Genomic DNA, 20,135 nt, shown 5'->3' with positions numbered 1-20,135 from the left:
ATTAGAAGCATTAGCAGGTCATATTTATTTAAATCAAAAGCTTTTTCAATCAAAACATCTTAACAGGTCAAGTTAAATTTTAACATAGGACCCCTTATTTGTGGAACTTCACAATTCTTGCATCCTTTGAACTTGTAAGTTTGTGGACACAGTTTCGATACTTTTAAACAACAAATTGTCCAGGTGGCCATTAGAAGCAAATTCCTAAAGAGGGGCGCGCTGTTATCGTCCTGCAGGAAAAGGACGTCCTGTCCAAACACAAGCTCATGACTGACGCGCAAACGAGGTGGAATAGTACTTTTGATATGCTGTTTGTGCTGCACTCTGAGATGAGAAGGAACTGTGGACTTGATCAGAAGCTCCTCTCGGCCGAGGGGAGAAGGCGCTGTGGACCTGATCAGAAGCTCCTCTCGGCCGAGGGGAGAAGGCGCTGTGGACCTGATCAGAAGCTCCTCTCGGCAGAGGGGAGAAGGCGCTGTGGACCTGATCAGAAGCTCCTCTCGGCCGAGGGGAGAAGGAGCTGTGGACCTGATCAGAAGCTCCTCTCGGCCGAGGGGAGAAGGAGCTGTGGACCTGATCAGAAGCTCCTCTCGGCCGAGGGGAGAAGGAGCTGTGGACCTGATCATAAGCACCTCTCGGCTGAGGGGAGAAGGAGCTGTGGATATGTATCGTATCCTGACCCGCGTGTCGGGGTATGTATTATATCCTGACCCGTGTGTCGGGGTATGTATCGCGAGGGTCTTTGCAATACCCAGCCCTAGTTGAGGTCAGGGGAGGATTGGGGCCACACCATGAGTTTCTCTTCTTTATGCCCATTGCAGCCAATGATGCAGAGGTGTTCCTTGCAGCATCAGATGGTGCATTGTCATGCATGAAGAATGAAGATGATTTTGTTATGGAAAGCACAATTTTTCCTTTTGTACCATGGCAGAAAGTGGTCAGTCAGAAACTCCACATTCAGGTCATGTCCACACCTTCAGGGACTCTAAAGGGGCCGACCAGCTTTCTCTCCATGATCCCGGCCCAAAACATGACTCCGCCTCCTCCTTGCTGACGCCACAGCCTTGTTGGGACACGGTGGCCGTCCCCCAACCGTCCACCACTCCATCCATCTGGACCATCCAGGGTTGTATGGCACTCATCAGGGATTCTCATAAAGGGATTGGATTGTTCTGCATGACGCCATGAAGATGGGAAGCTAAAACTAATCATTATAATGTTGTCCTTGGAGATACAGACATTCTCTTTTGCGACCAAAAATACAGACTGACTAGGGTATGAAAGGCTCTTTAAAATGTTACCCAATCCCATTCACACAGAAAATTACCCATCTACCCTATAAACAGAAAAAATAGGCTAGCTGTAAGATTATAAAGTAGCCTTATGTCTAATGTATGATTTTACTTTATTATTTAAAATATATGACTGTTTTTTTTCTTTTTTCGTAACATTAAAATTATTGATATAATTTCTTTGCAGAGGAGGAGTACAAACGTCTGAGCGAAGCCTTGGCAGATGAAGGAACCTACAATTCAGTGGGCTTCAAATACAGCGCAGACTACTACGACCCATCCCAGCCCACAGAGGAGGAGGAGGCCAACAGGGCTGCTGGTTTGTCTCTATATTCTATCATATGTTGTTGTAGTCATTAGTTATAATTACTAACCTTTACAAAGTTTACTTGACTTTGTAATCAGACTGTTAACTTGTCTTATATGTAGGGATTGGCGATATTGGTGATAGCGAAGAATTTTGCCTATATTTTGGTACAGATTTTTTCTAAGCTGCCCCAGTCAGTGTGCTATCATTCCCAGGTGGTCTTCAGACTAATGAGTAACAACGGAAATAGAAGAGCAATTAGGCTGACCTTTTATTTGACCAGGAGATTTAGAGACCTGACCTATTTTATATCCCAGATACATACATTTTATCATTCTAACACATTTTCTGAAATTTACTGTGACTTAACTTAAAGGTGGTATGGACGATTTTTTTCAGCATTTTTTTTATCATATTTCCTCGTGGCGTGGATAAATCATTTGTCCTGCCACGTATCAATCATAAAACGCACCTATCGCTCACCTGCAGCCGCGTCAGGCTCGTCCCCACGTTTCCGCGTGCCTAAGCGCATGGATCTATCATAATCTAGTTCCCTCAGTGTACGGGGCAAAATGAAGACGGAGAAAGACAGTTCGAGCTAATAAACAAACGCACGTGTGTGTTGTATCAGTCCGCACGGGGGAGTGCGCATGCGCACTTCTGCCTGCGTTCTCAAATCGCCGAAAAATCATCCATTGCGCCTTTAAATATGTGGTCCTTGCTATGTATTTTAAAATCTTGATATTGTCAAATATTGGCCACAGCAGCCAGACCAATATTACCAGGTTGGTGGCCTGTATGTGCTCATGTCCCCTGTTTCATACAAATGGTTGATATTGTTTGCGCATAAATATTATCTTTCTATGAACAAATCTCAACTAGAACACCTGCGCTTCATAGACGGGTGCGGCCTATATGTGTACAGTTGTTGTTTTTTCTCTGTAAATGTGAAAATATTTAAAAGCAGAGATCGAATTACTCTATTTACTCGAGTATTCATTGCAGCCCTTCAGTCTTATCTTGTTTTGTGCAATACTTAAACTCTAACATAGACATTTGCTGGCACCCCACCCTTACATTGAACTTTTGTTGACATTGTTCACATTGTTTATGAAGTGTTCTGTGGTGATTTCAGCCGAAGAAGCAGAGCCAGAAGAGAGCGAAGAACCTTTTGTTGCCCCCCCAGGACTGGACATCCCTCCTGACGTAGAACTGGTGAGAGCTTCGTTTCTACACTCCCTCTATTCCCATTTACCTCAGCTTCCTGGAAATTGTGTTACTCTCCCGAATGTCCATTTTCTTCAGCAAGCTGAATGGGAACAAGCACTGATGTCATTACACACTGCACTCAATTTCCTGAAATGTATTTTGTAACTGGTTTAAGTCCAGACTCCAGGGCTTGAGCTTATAGGGTTCACTATCACACAACCTTGAGAGAAGAGGCATAAGTTTTATTTATTTAATCAAGGAAAAGCCTATTATTTGTGATGCTATTGGAGATTTCCTGTTTTTCATTGTGGGAACAAGAGTGATTACTAAATATCTGTGTCTGATGCTTTCTGAAATGTTTTACTATTATATTTTGATTCGTAATCTTGAGGTTTTTCAGCCACAATAGATCAATACAGCAATTGATGGTTAGTTTTGTCTTTAGTTTTGTGAGATACTCTATTTTTATTCCAGTAATAAAGTAATATCTGTTCTGCGCCTTTATGCATCTATTCGGGTCAAAATGAGACCGATGTGCTCGCTGCATCTTTATTATAGAGCAGTTTATTTTCTGCAGGAAGTTTAAAGAGTTTAAACTGAACTAGATCAGTTTTTTTAGCCTAAGGACGCAGTTATTGTATTACTTGGTTTACAGATGTTTAAATTAAATATGTCGAACAGGCGGACGAAATATAAATATAATTTCAAAAGATTTTTTCTTCCGGGTTTACCTAAAACGCACCACGGGAGGAGAGGGGGGGAGACGCGGCGCGCAGGAGCGTGTAACAGTAGATTTAGCGTGTTTTGCATTGGTCGAACTGACGCTTCTAAGTGTGCACCCTTAGTCACGGCAAAACGCGCTGGAGAAAATGTGGTAAACTGGTTTAAAATGTGTATTTGCGATATAAGGGATTTCGCGTGGTGATGCAGCCAGCGAAACGGGCGCGTGCGTCTTCCCGGAACCGCGCACAGGGACAGAGCGGCTCCATCACAGACTCTTATCTTTTGACTTAATACTGCTTTTTATATTTCATCTAATGCTATTTTGCGTTGGCGGTACTTTATAAAAAAAAAAATGAATAATTTATTTAATTTATATTGTAGAAATCAATACTCTAAGTGCGGCGGATCCGTAAACCAAGTAATAAAATGACTGCGGCCTAACTGTGCATGTGCGAGGAGAAGCGAAGAAACGGCAGTGCCAAGTTTCAACAAACTTAATTCAAACTTCAACAAACTTTGTAGCTAAGGCTTTGTTCATGTTTCCAATGATTAGATGTTGGTTAGAAACACAGGTAGTCATTTAACAACATAGAATGCTAATTTATGTAATTAATGGGTCAGTAAAGTGAGCTTATTTAATCCATTTAGTACTTGTTAAGGTATGAGAGTTTAGTTAAGTAGGATAGGTGTTCGCCCTTCATGCAAGCGACCCGGGTTTAAAGCCCACCCTCCATTTTCCCCCCACTTTTCCCTTTCACTTTTTCAATTTTCCCCCCATTATCCACTAAATATTGATGAACACCCCAGGTCTGCTTGGCCATCCATAAAAGTCACCGCACACTACTGGTGTACAGTAATTTTATTTTGGATAGATTGCGGATGTTTCATTATAAGCATTTGAGTTGGGTTGTTTCTAATTAGTTGTTTTAGCCCTTCACGGATTAGCCTTTTATTTACATGTCTGATTTTATACCGCCATGTCAATTCTTTCCACTTTGCATAAAAAAGAAAGTATGTTACAGCTGTTGGTAGCATGCTGATTCCACTGGGGGACAATGCAACAACATCTGCTCAATTGTGTATTTTGCATAATGACTTGCTGTGCTGCGTGATGTAATTCAGAAAGTCCTATGGGGCTTGGAGCACAATAATGTAAGACGTGGGTGCTGTGTCTGGGTATCTCTTGAAAAGGTTGTTTTTATTTTGACTATAATCCTGATGAGATGCATTCTTAGAGCGATTACTGCACTTGTCTCTGCTCTCCAGATAATGACAATGATTAATCACTGACGGCGTGCAAGGCGAACAATAATGAATGGATAATAAGCCATTTTTAGTGTCGCTGATTTCCGCTTATGTGATATTTTACAGCATTGAAAAAGTAATTTGTCAGACACAGAGACACAGTGTCTTCAAAAACTCTGTGCTAGGTTATACTAATTTGTTGTGATGCAGCTTTCATGATTCGATTGTGCTATAGTTTTATGCATGTCACACATAGGCTTGTCCAGAAAACGCTTGCAGTTGGGCAAAACGCGGCGGCCCGGCTGCTCACAAGGCGTCACCAACACATTACTCCAGTCCTGGCATCACTGCACAGGCTTGTAGTTATCCAGAGAATCCCATTTAAAACATTGCTCATGGTTTTAAAGTCTTTAAATGGTCTGGCATCCTTTTATTTGTGGGAATTACTGTCCCGCCATGTTCTTGCTTGTACCACGCGGTCCTCACAGCTCCTTCTGGATGTGCCCAGGTCCAAGCTAAAAAGCAGAAGGGGCCGAGCGTTCTCTGTGGCGGGGCCCGGGTTCTAGAACAGCCTCTGCATGTTGGAGCTGCTGAGACACTAGGGCAGTTTAAATCCTTGTTAAAAACCTTCCTTTTCTCTCTGGCTTTAAACACAATCTGAGCTGACTCATTATTTGTATTAACTTCAAGTGTATTTTAATTGTTTGTATATATGCATTAATACACTTTGCTGTACAGTACTTTGGGTCTTAAAGTTGTAAGTGTGCTTTATAAATAAACCTTGATATTGGTATTGACATTTTAAGCTTGATGTGTAGCTCCTGAAAGGATCACGATTGACGATAATATTGAAACTAATTGCCACTAATGTCACAATTCCACTAAAGCAGGGAAACCCTAATATACCCTTATTTAAAATAATATAGTTAAACATACCGTAGGATGCCAGAAATGCTAATGCTTAAGTAGTAAGTTAATGTATTAGTAATAGAAGTTACTAATTTTGCGCTTACTGCTCAAATATTATTGTACAACACAAAAATAAAATGTTTTCCTGCCAGTGCAAAGACAATATACACATGATAAATACTGGGCCCCCAAATTATTGTTCCAGCTCTTATTGAACATCATGTACATATCATAATTATCTTGACAAGCCCAGTCACACAAATGTACCCTGAATGAACACAAGAAACAGTATGGCAGGGTATCTGCTTTTGTTGTTTTGTTGTATGTTTTTAATTGGGACATAAAGTTTTGTCATGGTTAATGGTACAACAATTAAATGTAACTTTTCTTCTGGAGGGTCCGCCCCCTTTTTGTCACATTGGAGATGTTATTCCTTTGCCTGGAATGTTCCATTTAAGTGTTTTTTGTGTGTGCAAAGAAATCCCTTGGAAACATCTTACTCTCCACAGAGCTGACTTATAACTTGGCATGATGACATCGCCCACTTGTCTCCAATGGGATACATTATGTTAATGCCATACTGTGGAAACTAGCAGGTGGCAGAAAATTCTGGCCCCTTTTCAAAGTCACATTTTCCACAATTAGTTGCTTTATATAATATCACATTTGGCTTTGTTGTTTCTAACTTATTCATGTATTTTTTCCACAAGCCCGCAACCATCAAGACCCACGCCATCGTCGAGAGGACGGCAAGCTTTGTGTGTCAGCAGGGCGCACAGTTTGAGATCGTGCTGAAAGCCAAGCAGGCCAATAACTCCCAGTTTGACTTCCTCCGTTTTGACCATTACCTCAACCCCTATTACAAGCACATCCTGCGGGCCATGAAGGAAGGTCGATACAACATTCCCTCCGCCAACAAGCCCGAGCAACCAGAGGGTGAGTGCCAAAAAACAGTCACTAGATTTACTCTTGTCCGTGTCCTTCAAATGATCATTTCCTCCTGTTTTTTTGCACCATACATTTAAGAAAAGTTTCTCAAAAGTAAACAGTCTTCCCTGATGTTTGTTTTGGGGTTTGTGCAGATTCTCATTCAGACTCCGATGATGAATGTGATGGCGGCTACCTACATCCCAGCCTGTTTGCCCCCAAGAGAGAGCCTTCCCGACTGGAGGAGCTCATGAAGGTAAATGATTTCCATAGCTTCATTCTAAGGTCAAGCAGTAAAGTGTTATGGCTTCTTTTATTATGTCTAATTTAAAAGAAATTGCATTTGGAGTTAAGTAAGAAAAGTACTTTAGCGGGATGAATAGGCAGCTGTTGGTACAAGAGGTTCCCTGACTGCTGAGCCAGACATTTGTAATGTAAATATAATTACCAGCATTGCACATATTGTATTGATATTTTGTGGAGGTTAATCAGACCAGCTTTATTTTAGCGGTGCCATTGTTCCTTGAGCAACAAATTCTATTGAGCCATATGCTGGATTGCACAAAATATTTCAAATGGGACTAGGATACGTTTTAATAATTCAATCAAGATTGCTGTGGTGTCATTGAAAAAAAAATAAAAAAAAATCTCACACTAGACTTATATTTTATGCAAGTTGGACAATGACATTTTTTAGCCTTTCTTTTGCGACCTCTGTGTACTATTGAAATGTCTTTTGCTTTGTAGCCTTTACAAGTGATGGACCCAGACCACCCACTGGCAGCTCTTGTACGGAAGGCTAAGCTGGAAAGAAATGGGACTCTGGCAGAGGAGCCCAAACCTGAGGAAGTGGTGGAGAGCGTGCCACCTACAGCACCAACGCAGTACAGTGCAGAACGTGGGTGAATTTTTATTGTCAATTTTAAACTGGTTTATCAAAATACACACAAGTATAAAATTCGGTATTTTCCACATGTATAAATAACTTATAGATTTCAAAACACAGTTGAAATGATTAATTATTATGTATTTTTGTATTTATTGACATTTATTTAACCCGGAGCGTCCCACTGAGATCAAGGATCTCTCTTGCCCCCAGTGGGGAGCGTATTGTACTTTTAAATGTTTTAATTACCCAAGTTATGCTACACACACTTATGGTTGTTATGATATTAGCCATCTATTTATCACAGAAAGAGATGTTCAGAACTCCATTCAGTTTTTAACCCTTGAGTTTAACTTCATTACTGCAATTCATCTCTTGTGAATATTTTCCTTTGCACTGATTGTTGTTTACAATTCCATTGCAGATAACAACTTAATGCTAATCACATTCTAAATACATGCAATTACAAACCATCCTACTCAAACCTATCTGACCCGCTTTGTGCATCAAACTAACCTACAAGCTTTAAATGCTTTAATACGTCCATCCACATCACTCTTCTTTTCTGTCTAGCACATCCTTTACTAGGCTATTTTTCTGATGCCTGACAACGCTATGTTTTACCGAAGAAAATATTAGTATTTGTTCAGTTACGTTTTACTTGCTATCCTTGGCATAGCATCCATCACTTTGACCCTCTAATCGGCTATCCCCGGGTCATTATGTTTGTGGACTTGCACTTACTGTCTTTATCTTAACTGTGGCATGTGTCAGCTTTGTAAGTGACCAGAGAAAATGACATGCGCCATTAATGTCACCCAGGAAAGTGACTAATGTTTTAATATCTCATTGCTGCCTCTGGCCATTTATTAGATGAACAAGGAAATGTAAAAGTTCATGTTATCTTCATTTATATCATTACTCTTCCGTCATAATTGCACAGCCTAAAGTAATAGAAGACTAGTGAAGGATATATTTGAACACAATTTGTGGTTGAAATTTTAATTAGTAAGCAAAGTTCAATGACATAATGCACTAATTCTAATGTTTATGTAGTATTTCTACTAGTCCAAGTACTGTAGAGTTATTCATGTCCTCCCACTTAAGAAAGAAGTTTACTTTCAAAGTTGATATTTACGGCATAGTATAAGGGCCATTCCACTAAGAGAATAAAGTCATAACATTTCAGCTAGAAAAAAGACCTCACAAATGGTGCATGCCCCAAAAATGTATCATCACCAAGTGCCAATATGCTCTCCACTGTGGGCTAGTGTTTTACCAAGTTTGTCCAAGTTTGCCTAAAAGGTTTCTAACTCTGTAGCTTCCCAGTGCACACGGCTCCTCAGGCTACTACAGGGGCTGTAGTAAACATTATCCATAATGAGTAAGAACGGTGATTGTGCACAAAATGCCCACATAGAAAAATGAAGCAATAGAGCCGTATTTGTGAATATAACACCTAGGCTTCTCCACCTGCCTGTGGGCGGCTGTGGCACGGAGGATCCAACAGTTTGTGAATGATGCGTAACAGGAATGTTGCCGCCAAACTGCAATGGCGATTTGTCTTCTAATCAGCACACATGTGGGACATTGTTTTCTTTTGCATCCATGCAGAGGTGTCCAACCCGGAAAATTCCATCTTTGAGTTTATTCTCATAAATCTACAAGTTTTTATCGTTTAAAATAAAAATGTTAAGACTTTATTCTTGTAGTGCCTGCATATTTTTTATTTGGAATGGCCATTATACTCCATCATAGATATTGATTAAAGATGTCACCCGAGAGTGTGGATATGTTTAATTTGTATGTTTTAATAGTTATGTGGGGCACCAGTCTTGTGAAGGCAATTAACTAATCTAAATAAATTAATAGTAAAATAAATAGTACCGTAGTTGATCTGAAAGTATGAGAACGTAACCGTGACTTTGACCCAATTACTGGAAATTAATGAACACTTTACCAACTGTGGTTTATGAAGATTTGAGCAATTGATTTGGAGCTGAGGCTTTCCTCCAATGAAGAAAAGACAGTTGCACTGATCCACAGATGAGGCAATTTTTATAGATTGCTTTAATCAATATTTTTGTTGTAGACTTGAATAAGTTGCAAAAAGTCCTTTGCTCAAGTGTGTTTCAGTCCAATTCACATCACGCTGATTGGCACGGCTTAAAGCGGGCGAGTTAAGTAAGCTTCCTTGATTCCTCTCTGGAATGTCTTTGCCCCCTATCTTAGCTTAGCTATCTTAGGTTTAACCAGAAGTGGAGTGTTTCTCTCTTCTCCCTGGTCATGGGTCCTCCTCGAAGACTCTGATTGAACTGCCTTGCTCTCCCTGTTTCTGATCCTCACTGACCCCTGGGGGTTGGTTTGGCGCCAATGTTCAACCAATCAGCACACATGCCTTGTCAGGAGGACTGATCAGGGGGCAGTGGCTAATTCAGATGTCCATTATATAGAGCATTACAGGCGATATTGCCAAATTGCACAGATTAAACACAAGAATTTACAAATCAATGCAAACAATATTGACAGGATTAACATTGTACGCAGTCAATTCATCTTGTGGATAAAATTTCTTCAATAAAACAGCATAATTACGTCATAAGGCGCTGGTACAGCTGGCAGCCCGGTGTAAACGCTCTCTCTTCTTTCTCACACTTATTGTGCTTTATCTCCTATATTTTGTAAATATAGTTAGTATATTTTTTCTATTTTACTGTACGATAGGGACACGCGCTGGAATAGTTTTTTAATTCAACTGTTTTTGACTTTTTTCGGCTGGATTTGAGCTTTTTTGTTGCGTTCGTTGTGTTGTTGTGACGTGAGCTAGCTCCGAGCGAGCCCACCAGCCGCCCTCCGGCCGCGCTAAAGTACGGCGTGTCGTCGGTACACGTTTATATACACGTTTATATGAAAGAGGAACTTCCGTTTATATGAAAGAGGAACTTCACGAACGATCGGGACACGCACTGGAATCGCTTTAAATTAACTTGTTTTGACTTTATTCGGCTGGATTGAGTGTTTTCGTCGTGTCGTTGCGATGTGTCTTGGCTCTGAGTCCCCCGGCTCCGGCCCCGCCCCCCGCCCGGCGCCGTACCGCGTTTACACAAAGGAAGAACTAATGAAACTGCGGAGAACTGTCGTCTTACCCGGAGATCGTCACGTTATCCCGGCGGACATCCTAAGGAAAACGCAACGAAGCAGACGGGCTGGACGTAAACTCCGAGAGAAGAGAGGGACTAACAGGAAGTCGGTTCCCGCCGTAGTCATGGGTAACGAGAGGTCCCTTCAAAATAAAATGACGGAAATAGCGAGCCTCATGCGGTCCCAGAGGATTTATAGGGACAGCAGCATCTTGATTTTCACAGAGACCTGGTTAACAGCAGAAATGCTAGACTCTATTGTAGGTTTGGACAATTTTCATCTGCTGCGGGCGGACAGAACGAGAGAATCCGGGAAGAAAAGAGGTGGAGGTCTGGCGGTGTATGTGAACACGAGTTGGTCCAAACCCGAACACTGCACAGTGAAGGAGCAGCTATGTAACAGGGATATTGAACTATTGGCTATTGGCATGAGGCCATATTATCTGCCCCGGGAGTTCTCACATGTGATTTTGATCGCAGTCTATGTGGCCCCGTCTGCCAAATGCTGAAGATGCTTGTGAAGCACTGCTCTCCTGCACTTGTAGGCTGCAAACACAGCATCCACAGGCTCTCTTCCTCATCTCTGGTGACTTTAACCACGCTTCTCCCTCTTCTGTTCTACCAACATACACCCAGTATGTTACCAGCCCCACCAGAGAGAATAGAACATTGGACTTGTTTTTTGCCAACACCAAGGAGGCTTGATCTTCTTCCCCCCTCCCTCCCCTGGGCAGCTCGGACCACAACCTTGTACATCTGAGGCCTGTGTATGAACCCATCGTGCGCAGGCAGCCTGTGGTGTCCCGTGAGGTGAGGATGTGGTCTGCTGAGAGCGAGGAGGCTCTGAGGGACTGCTTCAGCACCACTGTCTGGACTGAGCTTTATGACCTACATGGGGAGGACATCAACACCATCACAGAGTGCATCACGGACTACATCAACTTCTGTTTTGAGAACATTGTTCCCTCCCGGACGGTGCAGTGTTTTCCAAACAACAAGCCATGGATTAACCGTGAACTGAAGGCTCTGCTGAAGGAGAAGAAGAGAGCCTTCAGGTCAGGGAACAAGGAGGAGCTGAGGAGGAAGATCAGGCAGGCTGAGGCCGGCTACAAGAGGAGGATGGAGGAGCAGCTGCAGCAAAAGAACATTCAGGGAGTGTGGAGGAGCCTGAAAACCATCTCGGGCTTCAAAATCCCCCCTGCCCAGACAGAGGGGGATCTGCAGTGGGTGAATGATTTAAATGCTCACTTCTTCAGGTTTGATCGGTCACCCGCCCCTCCCCCTGCACAGCTGCTCCCTTTTCCACAGCTGGACAATGCCCTGCATCTGTTCCTCTTCGCTTATCTGCCCCGGACCATCAGCTCCCCACTTCGCCTGGACTCACCCATCCCCCCAGCACACGGTCCCCCTGCCAACCACTGACTGTCACAGCAGCACAGGTGAGGAGTGAGCTGAAGAGGATTAAAGTGAGGAAGGCAGCAGGACCTGATGGCATCAGCCCCAGGCTCCTTAAGTCCTGCGCAGATGAACTGTGTGGAGTTATGGAGCATGTCTTCAACATGAGCCTGAAGCTGAGGGTGGTACCACAGGTCTGGAAGACCGCCTGTCTGGTACCTGTGCCTAAGACACCGCGCCCCAAAGACCTCAACAGCTTCAGGCCAGTGGCTCTCACGTCCCACCTGATGAAGACACTGGAGCGGCTAGTCCTGGACCACCTCCACTCCACCGTGAGCTCAGCCATGGACCCGCTGCAGTTTGCATATCGGTCTGGCGTCGGAGTGGAGGACGCCGTCATCTCCCTGCTGCACCGCTCTCTCTCTCACCTGGAAAAGCCTGGCAGCTCTGTGAGGATTCTGTTCTTCGATCTTTCCAGCGAGAGCAGCTTCAGTGAGAGACTGATCCACCCTCGATGTGTGAAGGAAAGGTTCCGTAGGTCTTTCCTTCTTGCTGCTGTCAGACTTTATAACAAAAACTGTTAGTACTGAACACTCGCAATACTGACCTAACCTAATACTGATGTGCAATACTGTCATATGTGCAATTGATGTTGGAATTCATGTGCAATTACTGTGAAATTCATGTGCAATCTATGTGCTGTCGTGACACATATTCATGTGCAATTACTGTCGGGATCACATGCAATGGTATTTATTTATTTATTTGTCTATGGGAATTTTTATTTATTTATAGGAGATCTTCTACTGAAAGTGTTTTTCAGACTTCCTATAAGTGATCTGTTCTTCTGTATCTACCTCTGGATCTACCTGCGTTGCACCAATGAAATTTCCCCATGTGGGACAATAAAGGAATATCTTATCTTATCTTATAAAACAGTTGTTTAGCTGAGTTTTAGCTTTCATCTTTGGAGAGGAAAGGTTTATAGAAACATTGTGTCAGAGACATAGAAAATCGGTATTTGAGCCTTCCAAAAAGAGGTATGGTGCTATATAGTAATGAAAAGCCTTATGTCTGGCATTCCTGTCACCATGGCAACGCTCTGAGGTCATCTGCAGATTGCTACATTTAGAATATGTTCAGATCTATTTTACAAATGGGATTTCGCTGCACTAATGTCCTTTTCTTGTTTTGTTCTTTCAGCGGTGTACTATGGCTACTACATGCTTCCAGATGGTACTTTCTGTTTAGCCCCGCCTCCACCTGGGATAGATGCCACTGCGTACTACAGCAGCGTGCCGACCGCTCCCATGGCCCCTCCCACCTCCACACCAGCCATGCCTCACATGAACGCCACATCAAACCCACCTCAGACTGTGGCCTTGACACCACCAGGAGTGAGCCCAGTTCAGATCCCACCCACTGTTCCTTCTGCTGGTCTGCCAGAACCTGGGTAAGGGAACCAAAACAAACCACATGTGTATATAGTTATTAATGTAAGGCAGCACAATATCTTGGAAAATAATCATGAATAATTTTAAATATCACAGTTTTACACTTAAAGGTTGAATGGACGATTTTTTGGCGCCAAATCTGAGTCTCATTTCCTTGTGGCGTGAACTGCCGATTAGTCCTGCCACGTATCAACTGCAGCCTCGTCGGCTCGTCCCCTGGAGAGCAGCACATTTCCGCGTGTCTAAGAGCATGGATCTATCATAATATAGTTCCCTCAGTGTACAGGACAAAATTATGACAGAGAAAGACAGTTCAAGCTGGCTCAGAAGAGACGGGAGACGAGAGATGCGATGCAGTCCGTTGCGCTAATAAACAAACGCACATGTGTGTTGTATCAGTCCGCACGGGGGAGTGCGCATGCGCACTTCCGCCTGAGTTCTCAAGTCGGCAAAAATTACGCCTTTAAATTGTCTGTATATAATTAGTGAAACTAGAAATGCTCAGATCAATTGGCAGTTGATCATAGAAAACGACTGATTGGTGATCTACATAATGGGCTAATCCAGTTTAGCGATCACACACTAGGCTCTCACCTCGGCTTTACTTTAGATTTAGAATCAGGAGGTATAGCCATAGCATCCTTTAATCCTTTTATTAGATCCACGTGGTAGTAGCGTGTGGTGACTGTCAAGGTTAAGCAAGCAGATTTGAACATCAATCCGTGGTAACAACAAAGCCAATTTTTTTTTTTTTTTACAAACTGCACTGACTACTGGGGTCAAAATAAAAATGCCTCAACCTATAGCATAATAAATTGATGTATACATTGCCGTCCAAATAAAAGTTGCCACTTTGATTCAACCAAACAGATACAGTAGGTACAAGCCTCCTAATGGATAATTGCTACATAGGTGAAGATCTTTCAGCTGCAACACAGTATTTAAACCCAACTGATGCAGGCTGCAGGCTTCTCATTTCTGAAACAAGCATGTGGTCATGGAAAAGATGCCAGTGTGTTTGAGAAGGATCAAATCATTGGCATCAAGCAGAGAAAACCTCTTGAGGAGAAGCATAAACTAATGTACTACAGATCTGAACCCCAGAGTGTTTGAGCTGGAGAAGGCTTTGTGCTGTGGTCACACTCTCCCATTGTCAATACAAAATCAACTGCTGAATAATAAGATAACCTTTTATTTGTTCCACAATGGGGAAACTGTGTTGCAACACCGATTAGGTACAGAAACATATTAGGCACAGAAGACTAATAATAAAAACGGATAACTTAGAAATAAGTTTTAATAATAATGCTCTTATTTACAGCTGTTATATGGACAGAGAATATTTCACCAGGATGATTGACATTATATCAAAGAATTGCACATGATTATCACAGTATTGCACATGATTATGAAAGCTGAATGACAGTGTCTGACAGCAGCAGGAAGGAAAGACCTGTGAAACCTCTCCATCAGTCGGTCACTGAAGCTGCTCTCCAGAGTAGACAGAGTGTCCTGCAGGGGCGACACTCATGGCCCTTCTGTCCCCCACCTCCTGCACCGAGTCCAGAGCACAGCCCAGGACAGAGCTGGACTTCTAGATGACTTTGTCCAGCTTCTTAGTCTCCCTCTCTGTGATGCTGCTGCTCCAGCAATAATGCAACACTGGATGGAACTAAATCTTTGAATATTGCAGAAGCTTATTGAAACTATGCCACCAAAATTTGAGCTTTTATCTAAGCTAAAGGCGGTCCTTTGAAATATTAGAGCGCGTGACCCTTTTTTCCCCTGGTGCTCTTTTTTGGACAGGCAGTGTAATTGCCTGTGTTTGGCACAGTATAGGTACAAACTATGGGCTGTTTGTTTCTTCACTAATGTGTTACCTAATAATACAGCTTAGCCTTTAGAATTGTCCCTCAGGGATGCATAGTTATTTGATTGATTGAGGGACATTACAGCTCTCAAATGCACTCACACAAAAAGCCTCAGGTCTTTATAAGAGATGTGTGGTAAGAAAAGCTTCTCTGAAACTCGCATCTCGCTCCCAGAAGCAAATCAAAGCTACGTCACTTCAGTCTTTCCACTGTTTGCTCCATTCAAAATAACCACTATTGGATTAAATTAATGTCTTTAATTTCTAACTAGTAAGTAAATAAACTTTATTTATATAGACCTTTTCACAGATTTAATCACAAAGTGCTTTACAAGGAGCAGGCACAACATAATTTACAAGATAGTTATAGCATCAATGAAAAGAAAATGGTCAACCGAAAGCTTTTCTAAACAAATGTGTTTTCAGCTGCAGTTTAAAGGAGTCATCGGAGTCAAGTGCTCTGGGAGATGGAGTCAAAGCATTACATAACTTTGGGGCAACAACCTGAAAGGACATATCCCTGAATTTCAACCGCTACATCAATTCAATAATATCAGTAGCTTTATTCCTTCTGAAAAACATTGCCAAAATTAAAAAATATAGTATCCCAACCAGACTTGGAGAGACTTACGCATTTGTCTCCAGTAGACTGGACTACTGCAACAACCTGCTCACTGGTCTCTCCAAACGAGCTGTAAAACAGCTGCAGTACATCCAGAACGCTGCTGCTCGGGTCCTGACTAGAACCAGGAAGTACCATCACATTAGTCCTGTTCTCAGGTCTCTGCACTGGCTCCTGTGGCTCAGAGAATAGACTTTAAAACAGCTCTACTTGTGTATAAGTCTCTCCATGGCCTAGCACCAAAGTACATCTCAGACATTTGTGTGCCATATGAACCATATCGGACTCTGGGGACCTCAGGGACCAGCCTCCTGCTGGTGCCAGAGCCAAGACCAGACACGGAGAATCTGCGTTCCAGTGCTATGGGGCAAAGGTCTGGAATTACCTTCCCGAAGTTGTGAGGCAGGTCCCCGCCCTGGCTGTGTTTAAATCTAAGCTAAAGACTGTTTTGTTTAGCCGCGCCTATGACTGAAATACTTTCAGATACATACATTTTATTTATTTATTTTGACGTACATTGTTTTATATTTTTATAAATTGGTATTTTTATTTTTCAAATGTGTTTTAACATTGTAAAGCACTTTGAATTGTGCTTTGTACGAATTGTGCTTTATAAATAAATTTGATTTGATATTGGGGGTTGTATCTCACTGTCTGTGAGGTGCTCTAAAATTAACATCCAAAATTTTTAAATCAATCCTGAATTTTACTGGAAGCCTGTGAAGGGATGATAAATCTGGCGTGATGTGAGAAGTTCTGGGTGTGTCTGTTAGAAGCCTGGCTGCAGAAATACTATCATCTCATCACAGACATTTGAACATAGCCCTAGTTACAATGGCTTGTCACTAAAAGCTAGTTATTTACTTGAAACAAGCTATTTCTATTATATAATATCTTTGCACATAAACTTATTACACTGAAAATTATGTCAACGCATCTTGAGTCTTACCCCGCCCGCCTAAGGCCCGAAGTCACTGGGACAGGCTCCGGTCACCCGCGACCCCGAAAGGGAACAATCGGTAGAAAATGGATGGATCTTGAGTCTTTGAGGTTGTTGCCCTGACGTTACCTTAGAAAAGTAAACTAATTGTTCTGTAGATATAAAAATACAGCAAGCGACGTCAGCATTTAGCCCGTAGGTCATTGTGGATATTTCAGTACTTGCTAAACTCACTCTTACGGTAATGCTAGAACTGACTTACATTTTTATCTTGTTTCCCACCTATCACTTTTCTAGTTCAAAGTTTGAAGTTCCATTGTCCACTCCTGCAATGCCAGCCATCATCCCGCCTCCTCCGGACACGCAGCCTGTCATAGACAAACTGGCCGAGTATGTTGCCAGAAACGGACTGAAGTTTGAAGCGAGTGTCCGAGCCAAGAATGATCCACGGTCAGTGTAATTTGTTTCCCCAAATCAAATCCCAGTTAAAGGAACTATGTCTCAACATACAAGCTCCTCAATCATATTAAGATTTACTCATTTCTGTCTGCTATAGGTTTGACTTTCTACTACCTTGGCATCAGTACAACACCTATTACGAGTTCAAGAAGAATTACTTTATGCAGAAAGAAGGGAAAGGCCCACAAGAGGTACTTTTGAGCTTTTAAATACAGACTAAAAATTGTCACTGTACATAACATCTCAAACCAACTCAATTATAATTGCCTTGTAGCTTTCGGTGCAGGAAAAGTACATATTATCACATATTTTACTTACTACTTTACTATATTATATTGTATTACATTATATTGTACTGTTTTGCCAATTTATTTCAACTTGAGTTCAGACTAACATGTTTAATCAGAACAGTGCTATTGGCAGTCTAGACTGGGACTTATTTTAATTGCATGTATATGTTGTGTGCTTTGTAGTTTGTTGAAATAGTGAAACATAATAAAAAATGTAGCGATAGTTAATTAATGTGTCAGCCCACAGAGGCTTTCTTTTCAAAGAGGAATGTAGGAAAATGTATTATTTTGGCATTTCTGCTGTTGTGTTTCATGGCACAGTTTCTCCAAATTCAAACCAGCACCATGCAAACACATCGCACGTAGTGTGCAATGTAATCACGAGAAAAAAATAATTATGTAATTGTGCTCAAGGCAAAGATTGAGAGTATTCATTTCTGTCGTCCAGCAAGCTTTGTTATCTGACTAATAGAAAATAGAAAAGTCTAATGGTGGTTTCACGTGTAAACTAGGACCAGCTCAACCGTGACGGAAACAAAGGTTTTCTTGAGATACTGAGGCCGAATACAATTTGTAGAGCCTGCTTTGTCACCGAGAGCAAAAAGGAGTTTAAAGTGATTGGAAAAGTTCCACAAAGAGCAATTTGTCATCTGACGAATCAAATCCATTAGGCTGTCAGTGTGTGGGGAAGTGTAGCCCATTAGAATCCCGCTGCTGCTGCTGCTGCTGCTGCTGCTGCTGCTGCTGCTGCTGCTGCTGCTGCTGCTGCTGCTGCTGCTGCTGCTGCTGCTGCTGCTGCTGCTGCTGCTGCTGCTGCAGCTGCATCAAAAGAGACAACTGCTACGTGGATGGGGAGTGCTAAACTTTTATAAATAAACTAAAGTATTGGATACACACCATGGTATCTGATATAATATATATATGTGTCTGCTGCACAAGGCACTTCATGCAAAGGCACTTCTGTAGGATTGTGCATGTTTTTTTTTGCTGTCAGATTACCCGAGTCAATTATACAAAATGCTATGTTTGGCGTTGGCCTATTTTGGCTGTGAATAGGCTGTCATGTTTCTAAACTATGTACTAAAGGTTTTGTCTTCCATTCTGATTGTGTGCTGTGCAATTATGCTGGAGCCTTTTCGACGCGCAGATATTGTGCATTTCCGAACAGTGACAACTACCTTTTCTATGTGTTATGGAAACATCACAGTGGTTTGAGCATCTCATTCTCTGGCTGTTTTAAATGTCTGTGGGGTCGCTTTAATGACTATTGAAACAGAAGGTCAATTACTATAGAGTGTCAGACACGTAATTCAAATCTATCCTGAAGGTTTCACACGCCCACTTCGTTTTAACAGAACTACTATTACTTTCTGAGATGCTAAGGAAGAAAAAAATAGTTTATAGTTGCATTTACCCAAAAAATATTTTGTCTACGCTGGCCACAAATAAACACATTTTCTGTTGAAAGTGAAAATGAATGGGCAAGGAGCTGACATTTTCTTTAGCCATGTTTTGCATTCAATCAGAGGTTATTGCTTTTGCATATTTTCCATTTTCCATTTGACAGGAAATCATTTCCTCTTGATGGCTCCTTTCAAAACCACCCATCAACAACAATTTTCTACTTGTAATCTATCATAACTGCCTGGATTTTTTTATTATGGCGTCTCATTTTCAGCTGTATGTGTGCTTCTCCTGGTGTATGCTTGTTTATATCTTTAAGGACAAACTTCAATAACCGCAACTGACTTTAGTCGCTGTGAGACTTATGTCTCCAATTGTCATGTTGCTTTTCATGATGTGAGTGGCAGATTTATTCAAATAATTTTGTGTTTACTGTTATCTCCAGAGAAACACTGAAGATGTCAGTGATAAGCTTCAGTCAGATGAGTCACTTCAGGATCCCAAGCTGAACAAAGGTAGAAATGCAAAAATAAGTGCCTTATAAGTTCCAACACAAGTTTTTAATGAGATGCAAATACTTTGTGTAAATAATCTTGTTTATATATGTACTGTTGCTGCTGTTTGGAAAGTTCATGTTTGTTATTTTTGCCACCTATGCCTGACATTCTCCTTTGGTTATGTCAGACTGAAGTATGCATACAGAGATGAAAGCGTTGCCTGTCACAATGCTGGCGGCACTCTTAAATATACAGTCAGAGGTAAATAGAGAGGCCCAGCACTGCTCAAGGCAGCGGCAGGTCACAGAACAGGCCAGAATACTCTCATGCATAGATGGAGTAATGCACATTTCACTATTCAGACATTTTTCAATTCTGAGGCTAAGACAGCCACAGAAATGCCTGGAACATTTCTTGCTAGCCAATTCTCTGTGGGATTGCTCCTCATCTAATCTATTCCAAATCTTGAAAAGCAACTAAACACACACAAAAATGCAACGGCTGCTAGACATTTATCCCTTATCAGATAATTATATCAACCTGGTTATAAAGTACAGTTGTTAATG

General features: G+C 41.8%; 1 protein-coding gene across 4 annotated transcripts in view; it reads left to right on the top strand.

Annotated features, from left to right (window-relative positions):
- sfswap (splicing factor SWAP) overlaps positions 1-20,135 on the top strand; it is a 55,875-nt gene that overhangs the window by 2,043 nt on the left and 33,697 nt on the right. For 2 of the 4 annotated variants that reach the window (XM_072455263.1, XM_072455266.1), the window contains exons 3-11: positions 1,480-1,611; positions 2,735-2,814; positions 6,396-6,621; positions 6,768-6,868; positions 7,360-7,510; positions 13,237-13,486; positions 17,217-17,369; positions 17,476-17,569; positions 19,518-19,587. In XM_072455263.1, the coding sequence (XP_072311364.1) occupies positions 1,480-1,611; positions 2,735-2,814; positions 6,396-6,621; positions 6,768-6,868; positions 7,360-7,510; positions 13,237-13,486; positions 17,217-17,369; positions 17,476-17,569; positions 19,518-19,587 (1,257 nt within the window). The remainder of the gene's footprint in view (positions 1-1,479; positions 1,612-2,734; positions 2,815-6,395; positions 6,622-6,767; positions 6,869-7,359; positions 7,511-13,236; positions 13,487-17,216; positions 17,370-17,475; positions 17,570-19,517; positions 19,588-20,135) is intronic. The other 2 variants (XM_072455265.1, XM_072455264.1) reach the window with 2 other exon arrangements.

This window comes from Eucyclogobius newberryi, unplaced genomic scaffold (assembly GCF_026437365.1).
Source record: "Eucyclogobius newberryi isolate DKJ021-1_F unplaced genomic scaffold, fEucNew1.0.hap1 SCAF_2, whole genome shotgun sequence".
In the NCBI taxonomy this organism is placed as follows: domain Eukaryota; kingdom Metazoa; phylum Chordata; class Actinopteri; order Gobiiformes; family Gobiidae; genus Eucyclogobius; species Eucyclogobius newberryi.
This window is presented reverse-complemented; position numbering and strand designations above follow the sequence as displayed.